This window comes from Varroa destructor, unplaced genomic scaffold (genome assembly GCF_002443255.2).
Source record: "Varroa destructor unplaced genomic scaffold, Vdes_3.0 BEIS01000002.1, whole genome shotgun sequence".
NCBI classification, from domain to species: Eukaryota; Metazoa; Arthropoda; class Arachnida; order Mesostigmata; family Varroidae; genus Varroa; species Varroa destructor.
The window spans coordinates 340,673-353,305 of NW_019211455.1; the positions used below are offsets into that span (position 1 = coordinate 340,673).

General features: G+C 42.7%; 1 protein-coding gene and 1 long non-coding RNA gene across 6 annotated transcripts in view; one reads left to right on the top strand and one right to left on the bottom strand.

The window, feature by feature from the left end:
- The window catches only part of LOC111245942 (pyridoxal phosphate phosphatase PHOSPHO2-like), a 43,338-nt gene that overhangs the window by 422 nt on the left and 30,283 nt on the right, over positions 1 to 12,633 (top strand). Inside the window, exon 1 of one of the 4 annotated variants that reach the window (XM_086980606.1) lies at positions 552 to 692. The exons of 1 other annotated variant lie outside the window; for it this stretch is intronic. In XM_086980606.1, the coding sequence (XP_086836732.1) occupies positions 685 to 692 (8 nt within the window). In that variant the 5' untranslated portion in view covers positions 552 to 684. Of the gene's footprint in view, positions 1 to 551; positions 693 to 3,538; positions 3,583 to 8,496; positions 8,676 to 12,633 lie in introns of those variants that run through there. 2 more of the 4 variants (XM_086980605.1, XM_022794975.2) reach the window with 2 other exon arrangements.
- The window catches only part of LOC147757212 (uncharacterized), a 31,179-nt gene continuing 18,939 nt past the window's right edge, over positions 394 to 12,633 (bottom strand). For both annotated transcript variants that reach the window (XR_015321565.1, XR_015321564.1), the window contains one exon: positions 394 to 5,204. This is a non-coding gene — a long non-coding RNA (uncharacterized LOC147757212). The remainder of the gene's footprint in view (positions 5,205 to 12,633) is intronic.

The following is a 12,633-nucleotide window of genomic DNA, read 5'->3' on the forward strand; positions in this document are numbered from 1 at the left end:
TTTGTGTGCTTGTTCTTCGATGGCTGTTCGATCGGCACAATTAGACTACATCAGTGTTTCCGATCAATCGATCTCCGGCCAGGAGATCGTGCACTGATACTAGTTTGATTGCTTGTATCGTACTTTACGTCCCGAACAAATTTCTTGTTTGCCATTTAGCTGTACCTCTTCTACTGAAAAATTCGTTATAGCTATTGTTGTTGTTGTCGTTGTTGTTGTTGTTGCTGCTGCCGCCTCCGCCGCCGCCGCCGCCGTCGTTGTCGTCGTCGTCGTCGTCGTCGTGGTCATCGTCGTCGTTGTTTTGTTGTGCTTGTCCCATTAGTTCGCGTGCCGACGCTCTATTAGTGTAATCTGTATTGTTTTGTGCTCATTGACGTTAATGAATAAACCACATTGTGTAGTGATAAATTTCATCGGGTGCAGCATCTGATTGACACCTCAAAGCCCTGAAGTTTCACTTCAACGCAAATCAGGGCAGCAACTATCGACAACGACAATAGCAACAGCAGCAGCAAGAACAACAACAACAACAACACTGATGCGAATATAGCGACGAAGCCTTCATAAGTTCGAGATCAAGGACAAGACCTCTTCTGGACGTCCTGCGAACGAGCACTAAAAGCGTTCGGCTCGACTTTCTCTGTCAATATAGATATCGCAGCTGGCATTGAGAGACGGATCAGCATGGTTCTGTGAGTGTTTCGCGCGCACTTATTGTAAACACACGATACAACACATAAATTAAATGGAAGATCTTCAAGTGTGTACTTTACGTGACCGCTTGCGGTTAAAGTTGAACGTCGACGTAAATCCCATTTTTTTGCTGCTTCTTCGATTGTTACACATATGCTTGAAAGAATACGTGCGTCAAATGCGCTTTATTGTTAGTGTAGGTGCATGAATGCCGGAGCGTACCTGAGACGAACGATGTCCGAGGATAATATGCAGGGCGACAACATAAATTATCGAAATTGTATATCTATGAGCCGCTTGCGTTCTCTACTCGTTATTTACCACTCTCTAACTAAAAATGATTTCTGGTTCAAAACGGGCTATTGGCGACTGTTTGTATATTTGGCATGACGCTAATGAAACGCATGTACATATCAGTTAATAACAACTAACGATCAGTGTCGACACAGAGCAACATGAGATAAGGAAGCTGAATTGAAGTTCACTCAATCAACTTCAATGAAAAAGAGCTGTATGTTTCTTGTTGCTTTATTATTTCGGGTGATTTTGGAGCCCAAACCAGCCCTGAAAAATCATCATCATCATATTAATCTTCGCGTATTTTCAGTCATATGCTTGATCATCATCACTATTATTGCCGGTTAATTATATATATATAGATTATTATAAATAATTTCAGTCCTACGATTTCTATGCAGTTCAGTGTTCGTCGAACGCTGGCATAACACCGGCCCAATTGATTCCTATGTTAGTCTATGTCCTACACAAAAAAAAACAAAACAATTGTTATTCCGTTGCCAGATTTGCTAGCTCACTATGCAGGAATCATAATCATCTTACACCGTGTTCTAATTATTAGGATTACCATTGTATCTACTTTTTGTTTTGAATGTTGACGTTTGCCGTACCAATTAATCCATGTCGAGCTATTCATGACGAGCAAGTCCGCATTCACGGTCCTGCCAATGGGCGGATAGCCTGTGGGTCTGTGGGAAATATGGACAGGAGTATAAAGGTTGCGTAGACGCCAGAACGCTTCTGGGCCGATGTTCGCCGGAAATAAGCTCCTGGGTCAATAGACTTTCGAGTCAAATGGTTTGCTCGTTTACATTATTGCAACGGTCTCGAGCTACCGCTAGCTCTCAGGGGCCGTAAAACACCATAAGGGAAGCAGTCAGCAAATCAGCTGCCGCATTCAATATTCAAGAGGCCATTGACGATAGACGTCTTGCTGCCACTGCTACAGATAACGCTATCGCTGCTGTTGCTATTCTACAAAAAGGCTCATGCAGATTTTTCCTGCTGTGCATTAGGACCCGCTGTTGAATACTTAGTAAACGTCGAAGTGTCCCTGCTCCTGTGGAGAAGCACCGCCGCGGCCACAGCCACAGCCTAGATGCCTTACTAGCGTCGTATGTAGGTCAGTATCGTCTGGTTTTCTGTCCTGAACGCTCGGATTGGCACTTGACTCTGCTGCCGCTGTTTCTACCATTTTTTATGTTTGACCGACCGACTAATCGCTTGAGCGTGGTCTATTCCAAAAAGACGGGAGTTTACAGAAACACCGTCACCAAGCGTGGTAATCATGCGAAGTATGTCTGATACAGCTGTGGTCACCGCAGGAAAATGACAGGGCGGTGAGCACCTAACAAGGGACCTGTTGGCAAGCTCAACGGATCGCCTGGCGTTGCTATAAGCAAGCGATGCGAGTTCAGCTTTGATCGACTGAAAGCAGACAAAAGCTGAAAGAAGCCGTTGGAAACGGCCCTTTGCTTGTTTCCATAGGTGTGCTTGAAATCTGTCAAAGGTGATTTAATGGACCGATTTGCATTCATTTATATACAGTAGGCAAAATAGAACACAGCCTGACAAAAACGAGTGGCGTTATTAGTGGCTATCTGGTATTTGGCTACGGTAATCGCTTCAACGACAGAGTCGTACTATTGTTTATATACTTGCTATTTTTATTGATTTCGACTGACAAATATTCAAATGAGGTAATGAACCGTGTTATTGGGGGGCTCGCATGACGTACGCATAAAAACGGGTCCTTGCGAAACAGACGTATACGTCACATTCATAAAATAAGCTTATGGCTCGAGATGTATGTATCGTATCGACGTTCTTGGTATCTCCTTTTAATCTACTCTATTTGTAAGTAGGTGTTGCCATCGTAAGGAAATATGTTGTCTTACCGTTCCTGCCAAGCCCAATAAAACGTTGTTCGTATCGGCTTCTTGGATATGGTCGCCCACTAAATGTCCAGTGTGTGGAGTTCGCAAGCAAACGGCAGGCGTCTGTTACTGCTGAAGTTACCATAGCCACCGTGTTGTCAGATTCGGCTGATAAATCACCAATGTTTGTAGTTCTGCCGTAGCATCGCTACTACAACTGTTTGAACGCTTAGTCTTTACCCACTCTTTGTTGTTGAGTGGTAGCACTGATATCGTACCGCGACGCCTATAGAGCAGTTCTTTGTCGATACTCCGCTATCGTCACAGCAATACAGCACCCCCATACGATAGCGGTAACAGTGGCCGCTTTTCTTCCAGCCGGCAAGCGTCGTATAGTAGTCTTCAAACACAGCGACAAGTAGATAGCCCCTTATAGCAGTCACAGCCAGTTCCTGTGACGCTTACGCAAAAAGAGGGGTTACGCGCGAACAAGCGATTAGACAGTCATCCACGGGTAGTCCGTAGTCGTTAGAGGACGCGGGTGCCGAAAGAGTGTTCGTGGGCTTAGCGGGGTGCCACAGGTTGGCCCGTTGGGTCGAATTTGGTGCCCAAGTCTGGGAACTGTAAGTTATTTCGTCTCTGTCAGCTCTTCCGTAATCATCAGCGGCCACTTGAACGACTTGAAGATGCCGGTAGAATCGAATCTACTTGCAATGTAATGTAACAATTATGGTCTTTTCTAAAGATAAGTTGTGAGAGACGTATTTTCTCACTTATATAAATATATATATATATTAAATTTGTCACAGTGGTGAACGCAATGAGTCACTTAGACCGAATTAGATTATTGGATGAATAAGAGATATAAAAACAAATAGATGTTTATCGGGGAGATTAGCGGCGCGTTAGACGTCCATGAAATGATGTTACACGTGTCGTCGGTACGTACAAGAAGTGCAATCTTAGGTTTCTTAATGGTATTCTGTCCTCAATTCAGAGGTTATCATTAAGATACCTTGTTATCGACGTCCTCAATATATACTTTATCAATAAGCATTTCTCTGCTTGAAATGGTATCAATTAAAATATATATATATATATATTCTTTAAATGTTTGAACAGTTGAAAGTCATGATCAGAATAGCTTTAAGGGTTAAATTCGTGTGTTGCCCCGAGTGATTTGCCTTTGGGACGCTCATAGCTGCAAACAGGCCTAATGATATCGAGAAATACGTCTGTTTATTCGTTATATATTACATATTGTTTACTATGAAAACATATTGAGACGTATAATTAAACATTTTGATGATTTAAACATTGGATATACCGAATATTCTTATATCCGAGCTAACTCTTTACTAATATTATTAGACAGTAAATGAGGAAGCTATGCGGACGGGGCTTCGACTCGCTGTAGAAGGATACTAAGGTCCTTGAAAGCCTTAATATTACCAGGCGGAATCCACTTCTGCAAGTATAAGTTCAGCTACCTTTGGCGGGACACTTTATAATGTGCATGAGAGCCTTTTATTTGTGGCATATGTGAGAATTATTATTTTGTAACACTGGCAGAACACACACAAACTATAACGACTGATCTATGCAATTTTCGACTGATAAATATGTTGAAGAATAAACAAATCATTGAGATCAGAATCAGGAAATGTCTAGGGTACAATTATATGTGTGAGATAATAGTTTTGACTAACGCCAATTAATGGCGTTGTGCATGTAAACATCCACGGAGATTTGACGCAGCGTACGCCCAGCTACAGGATGTACAACACGCATCTCCTTATTTTTTGCCAGCTCATGGATTCTCAGCTAGATGACATTGCCAGGCAGCAGAACAACGTATGCCATAACTAAAAGTTCTATCTGCATTTTTCCTACTTTTCACTTGCTCTGTTTTGTTTTTGCTGGCCAAATTGATCCGTTTGATAGCAGACGGTCCGGCCAGTCGATTAAATAGCCATTCACAGTATTGCAATTATGATGGTGGCAACAGTCTGCGCCCCTATTTACTACCAGGCGGCAATAATAAGCTACTGAACTTAAACAAACGGCGTCTATACGTGGTCCGATTCGTCGTTCGCCATATCAGCGTGTCGTCAACCAGTAAGCCAATGCTGCTATTCGTAGTCAGGGAGCCATCGACGCCCAGATGTAGCGTTCGATGCGTCATCGTTGGATCGATATGAAAGTGTTGAATAGCGATTTCAGAGACGGTCGTCCCGGTTAGAATACCGCTACGGTTCAGTTGGCCGGCTGTGTGGGGACGTGGGTCGTCACCAGTATTTACATGGCACCACCAGGACAAGCGCACTTCATCAGTACCTGCAAGCGACAATTTGTTACTACACCAACGATCACAGTACGTGTATGTGTTTATAGTGAACGATGCACGGAATAAAATATGCAGAAGGAAAATCGCACACGGTTTTGCGTCTCGTCACCGTTGCCTCGATCACGCATATCGTCTTTTTTTTCACTAGACGAACACTTGTCTACTGTTTTCGTTAAGGCTTCGTTGTGAGTTCTTATTATTTCTAGTGTTCTTACTCACACGGCAAGCTAGCTTGGCTCCAGGTCTACGGCCACCGCCCGGTATAGCATGGCTAGAACTTGCTACTTATCTAGATTTGGCGATTACTTAAAAACATAACTGTTTTTGAACACCTTTACCCTAATGCGGATCTAAATAGACAAGTACCGGACCGGGATTGACCGTTTTCCTCAGAGGCTTGTTCAATCACAGCACCTCATCATTGCTAAATCGAACTTGAAAATTCATTGCACTTGTTTCGAGCATCTTTTTCATAGGGTAAATAAATGCATCAGCCACACCTGGGCTTCACGGTTTTATAGTAGTCGCTCTCCCTTCGACCGCACAAGCCAGTTTGCTTTGCTCTTCGAGAAAACAGGGTGTAGGGATCCGAACATAGACTTAAAAAGAAAACGAACGTTCGCATCGCTGGCCAGTCAACCAGAATGGGTGACGGCCTGTCTACCGTCATAAGATGTAGAAAACCGATTAAAATGGCGAAAATGATAACAATTAGGGAACAAATTGCAATTGGAAATCTTTCAATCGAATAAGCGTTTCGGTTACAACGAGGAGCTGATGTAAATAGACCTAGTAACGCTGGAACGTTGCTTGGTAACGACTGCGCATCGCTACTTCCATGCCGCCGCAGATAGGACGTTCAAAGAAAAATAGCAAATGTTTACCATGTGCGCGAGCCAATAGCTACTGATACCGAGCGAGCCTTATCACAGGCACCGAACAGCTGACTCACAGAAAAAACGGTGTAATGTTATTTTCACTAGGAATCTCACCTTGAAAGCACTCATGCGGGTTCGATTGAATTATCTTTTTTTAACGGGCTTTTTTAACAAACGTCAACATGTTTCAAATGATTAGATATAGATTAAGATAAACGTGCTATAAATATGAATGATTAGGGCGTACATTTTTTTTTCTTAGAAAATTATAAATACAATAGATCAGGATTTTAAAATTTAAGCTTAAAGACGTTTCGCCTGATATTTTTTGTCGTTGGGTTCTATCAGTTGTTCAAGGTTCACTACGCTGAAAATTGATTACGAAAACATATCAATGATGAAAATTCTAATAAATGAATCTTTACCGTTTTCCTCGTCCGGATACTTCATCTACGCTAACGTGCGTAAACATGAACGTCCTTTATAAGGTAAACGTTTTGGGAAAACATGTAGCAGGGTTTCTAGTTCGGAAAAAAACCCTTTACAGCATTGCATAATTTCAGCTTGCTTTCTAAACGTTAATTATTGTGTTGTGATCTTTACGTAAAAATATGGCGCAGGTTCGGATTTTTCATTTTAAGTGAGTAGAGAATTATAGACATACTTTAACACGAATGACTTTTACGACTCGTACATTCGACATGTTAATTAAGACGGCAAAGGAAAAAACATAAATCTTCGTTGGATCCCATTGATGATGCCATCAATAATGACAGCTTTTGTATCAAACGGTTGCCACGTGGACGTAAACCGCGGACGAAGTCATCACTTCCACCTGCTGTGTTTAAAATAGCTAGTCCTCTCTATTGACCAAGCCCTCTCTTACATGTACTTGTACGTGGATAGCTTATAACTAGAGGATGCACTTCAACGCATCCTTGCCTCATCACATATAGCGTTGATTGTAGCATCGTCATTATGTTAGTTCTCTCAGTTTACCATTTCTTCTTTAATGATAGTTCCTTCATGATTAGCTATACGTCACTAATGCGAGAACGAAGGTCCCGTGCAGTGCGATCTTTGGCACGGCGCAGAACAAATAATTAATATTTGCACGTACGTACTATGACTTGAAGGGTAGACCGATTGGCGCCAGCAGCATTGTGTGGGTATTCGAATAAATAGGGTGGACATCAGCAATGGACTATGTAATCGTGGGCGATCTCTTCTGAAAGCGTTGTGCTTGCTATGGCTGATGCCACGACCGCTAACACGCCAGAGGCAGCGCGCAATGTCATCGCTGATATTTTGTTCGTAACCCTTCCGTGTTTCTACGGTGCACCGATTATACGAACGCTCGTCGTACATGTATAATAATAAGTTCGGCACAAGATAATAACATTGCCAGCAATGTATACTCGTTCGGTTATAGGACGATGAAGCATACTCCACCAGAAGATCGGCCCTATGAATTGTACAAATAGGACGATTGGTAATAGGCACCGACGTTGTGCGCAGAAGCTAGTCGAACTCTGTACGTCTCTTTTTGATAAGATCAAATCAGCTTGTTATTGCAACTGATAAACAACAAATAATCTAAGATTTCCACTTCTTAGATAAAATATTTCCAGAACAATAACCAGAAAAGCAATGCTGTAGTTTTAAATATTCTTTCGCAAATAAAATTTAGTAGGTTCAATCCATCTACCGTACGATAAGTTTTTTTTTTTTTTTCCGCATAAAAAATGGTTTCCATTTATATTGAGTAAAGGGCTCTTAATAAACGTGAGTGACTTTTCTGGTGGGGGACTGTCAAGTCTTGCAAACGAGCAAGGAGTACGTTATACTTCTCAAGAGGGACGTCGGTGCCGTGTAGTTAGCCAGCTAATAATCAGAGGATTCGTTAAAATAACGCGTTAGGTACGATGCATGACGAGAGCGTACCCCAGCGTTCAATCGACAGAGGCTGGCATGGGATGTTTTTTTTAGCAAAAATACGTATAATTAAAAAGGGTGTGTATTTTGTTTAGAAAATAAATAAATTTTTTTCAAAGAAATATTTATGACATACTGAAAAGCTCAATTCATTCGCGTGTTTCCAGTCGTTTAACAATAATAAGGTTAATTTCCTTAACAGTACTTTGTGAAATTCGGTCCGGTTCCAAGTCGCTTTTATTAGCAATCACTACATGCGCACTGCTACCCATACCGCAATAGTCACGATAAAGTAAAAGCTTGGATGTTTCTTTAAAGATAGGAAAAATATTTCGCCAATCTCAGCATAAAGCAGTGTATATTTTGTCTTGTAGTGATTTGTTGTTTTTGGTTATTTGGTACCGGGTGAGAGATCGCGGTCGTTGCAGTGCATGATATTTTCGAATTTCAGGTTGCCACAGCCGTTAGATCTTGCTTGCACACCATGTTCGGCATGTACACCTGTTCTGTGCATATATCCTGGGACTATAATCTTATAACAAGTACTACCCGTGGCAGTAGTTCATTGGAAAGGTCATCTCGAATACCTCCATGCGATAAACGAGTGATTAGCAGAGCTTTGCCGCTGCGCTTTTTCAGTCCAACTAGGTAAGCCTTACGTTCCGCAATACGTTCGAACCAAGGCAACAAAAAATCGGCCACGTACGGATAGATAAGTGTCACATAAAATTTACTGTTTTTCATAGTTGGATAACGGTGCTGTAAATAACCCAGTCTCTCGTAAATCCCGCCGGGGATGACTGTACACATCGCTATTTATTGAAACGAGTGACTGTTGATTAGGGCTGTAGATACGATAAGATACTGTTGCGTTTGTGTGCGTTCTTCAACAGTTGTGTTGATCGCAATTAATTGGAAGAATTGCTTTGTTAAGAGAAGCAGTGGAACCCGTGGGCCTGAAAACAGGCCCGAAATTCAATTAATTACTCACTGTTTTCAGCTGATTGATGTCGCCGTACATATACTAAAAACTCAGTCAGAAAGCTTCCCACTTAATCTGTATATTGTTGGTCAGAAGCCTGTATCATTTACCCGTCATCAATGCATTTGCTATTTCCATGCAGTGTGATCGTCGTTCTCGGCAAATCTATTTGGCGGACATGAAAAGTGTTGTAATCCAAACAGAATCTTACACATACGGCAGACACGTTTATATCGCCGGGATAAGCTCGAATCGACAGGAACCGCTTAGTGGCCGTACGAGGGAACGTATCTGTACGTAATCGTAGATTTCTCCAACAAGTAACGATCTTCTAGTAACGAGCTGTATATGCCGACCCCGGCTTTTGGAGAGCTATCCGTGAGATTGTGGCCGACGGCAATAGGGATGGATTAGAAGCCAGCGATACGTTCACTGGGACACCTGGTCGTATTGCGTAACTCGAACAAATTATAGGGGCGCTTCTGTGACTTCATAGCCAATGTAATGGACAACGTACGAATTTCGAGGCTTCTTCAGATGATCTTTTTTATCGCTGCTTGACCTCGGATCACTTGTCCTATGCGGAGTATTATTATCATATGAAATTACATAAACAAAAGAAAGTCCAAACAAAAGCAATATTTGCTGGTAAAAGAGTATTTACTCATCGTTGTCTGCTGCGTACCATACGCGTGCCACTCCAGTATAGCTCTATATATACACACGGATTCAGATGATTTCGTTTCGAAAATATAACATAATCGCAACGCGCTAACTGTGTGTGTCATTGCGGACACCAATTACCGAATGCTTCTGTATGAAAAGGTTCATTCCTGACATCTGTGTCCCTTGTTGCGATGGGTTACCTCTTTCGTATGCCATTTCTGGCTACGGCCGCTCGGTTTTCCTTGGCAGTGCTAACGCCTCTGCTACGATTACTGCAATGTTTCTTTTGCTACGCAAACGTTCCGTTCGCTCTCGCGAACTTCCTGCCGATAACGTTTGACGTGATTCGGCAGCATCCGATTAGCGGTTATGCCTTCCTCAACCAAATCGGCATCAGCGCTAGGAACGGCAGTGGAAATGTTTGATTCTTCTATGATTTTCTTGGGCTTCAATCAAGGCCACGCGCCCTGACCGACTGGGCTCCTTTTTTAAGCAACGAGACGTCCGAATAATGAAGGTAATAGAGAGAAAAAAAATAGGTATACAGCTGTTAGTTGTTGCTACCCCTATTATCGCATCAGGAGCTTCTGAGCATCTTAGAAATTTCTAACACTAACCCGATACTTATCGGCGGAGACAGGCGAGCCATAGACTCTTGCTTTCTTGAGCTCACGTAGCGAAGCGACGACTTTGGCACAGGCTCGAAAGTGTTAAATGTGAGTGGTCTTACCCATATGATATAGAGGAAATGGTAGTTTCATAGGCTGGGTGGGTGCTTCGACCAGAGGGGCGCAGGCCGTGGAGTCTGCACTCGGTGGTGCACCGCGACCTTTGGCACTCCGCAGTGGAGTTGTCTATATTGTATCAATAAAAACGAAATTGGAGTATTTGCACATCCACTCGAGCGGTCTTGCCCATGGAGACTTTTATTTCTCTGTAGCCTTGTAGCGGATGTACTGAAAAGCTAATAGGACGTGAGATTATGGATTTATACGATTACATCTTGCCCGGTTTATTTACATGTAGGTGTTGAAATGTACACCGACCGCGTAGCATAATACACTATCGAGGTTTGAACCAGCGATCTACATCGAGATTAAATATGGATGGCATCGACCAGAATTGAGCACGGGCGAACTGTGCTTAAGTAAATGCGAATAGATAGTGAGGGTGGTTCCGGTGAATGTGTTCGCCTGCTAATCTTAGAAAGACGTTGTGGCCGAGGTTCGACTTTGGGTGTAGACACACTTCGTTGCGTGCCTGGGGCTAGCCGTTTGATGGCATGCCGAACGGCGATACTGGGCGTAAAACTCGAAACACAGATAGTTAAGACTATATCCGCCACGGGTTAGCCCACTGCCGAAATGTGCTGAAATTTCTAGACGTTGATGCTTCAGGACAAAATCATGTTGAAATTACCGTTCGTCGTGTTTACGACACGCATACGCTTCCTACGTTGAGATTCACGCGACCTCAGTGGAGGTTTGCTAGGTGACCGCTGATTCTGCGGCGCGGATCAGAGTACGAACGGGCCGATGTCCGACATTTACGCCGTAATTATCCACACTGCGTACTGCCACGCTCAAGTGGAGCCTACCAGCACAATGAACCAATCCTTTGAGGATCAACTTGCATACATCGGAACATTTCATAATAGTTGTCATAGTTTAAACGTCACTGGAAACAAGGATCGCATGCTTGTCGCAGTCAACGCTTGCCAGGGTTATGGTAAGGCAATAAGGTGATTAAAAAAAGCATGTGTCAATGAAAAGTAACATGGATCTATCATGAAAGTACTGAAAAGTGTCTCCGAGCGCACGGCAGACGCCGATGGCCAAGCGCACCTCTTAAAATGTTGGCAAAGCTTGCTCCGCATAATCAGTATGCGTCACCGTTTGATTACGATTGTTCTTGTTATAGCATCTATAGAAAGTGAGAAACATAACGTAGTTTCAAACATTTCATTTTACGATTTCGCTGCCAGCGATAACAGTAAAAATTTTACAATCAACTAAACGATGGGACAGTGTACGACGTCAGGACGCCTCGCAGTATCCTATAGACTTTATTTCTATTGTTAGATCCAGCTAGCATTCGGCCCCAACGGCCATTTTTAGCTAATCACCTCGGATTAGATAGACTCGATAAGAGGCTTGCTGTTTCTGCGCAGTTCCATTAGCAGAGTACTGAATGTGGTGCACGTCGACACATCGCAACAGTTCCTACTGCAAACGAAGATCGTGTCTTCACTGCCCGAGCTCCCTATGAACCTCAGAAACCGACCAATTATGGTTCAGTTTACACATTACAGGATGCAGGGTATGACAACGGGTTTGCAAGGCACAGTTTTGATCTTCATAGTCGCTTCATACCATACTCGATACTAAAAACGTTCGGCACCTGCATTGCTTAGGCGTCACAGCTAGAACAAGAACATTTGTGCTTATCATACTTCGAACTAATCATATATTACAGGGTTCCATCAATATTCTACATCGTTATCGCTGAAAAAGTGTCTATTGGCAAGGCCACAGCCTGATATCTGGCCTGGATACGCGCTGAAGAAAACTGCAATAGCAGAGTAATCCAGAATTTGTTTTGCACTTTAAGAAAATCAATTATATATTTCATGTATGTCGCCAATTTGTATAGCTAGAAAAATTCAATTATATTGTATAAAGCTGTCGTAAGATCTGATGAAGTATTTTGAAGGTGACAGCATATTTAATAGACCGGTTTATTTCCTAGCCAAAACCGTTTGTGCATAAAATGAGGTGTTCGTGTTCAGGAAGCAGGAGTGCTTTGCGCGTCAATTTAGTTGAGCCTGCTTTATCGCGACGGTGTCTATTCCACTGATCTGACAAGATCTGGCCCAAGGCCATATAGCATATATAATATGGTCAGTCGTTCATTAGGTCGAAAGCGTTGGCCCTCAGGATTATTAGGATTCACAGATGC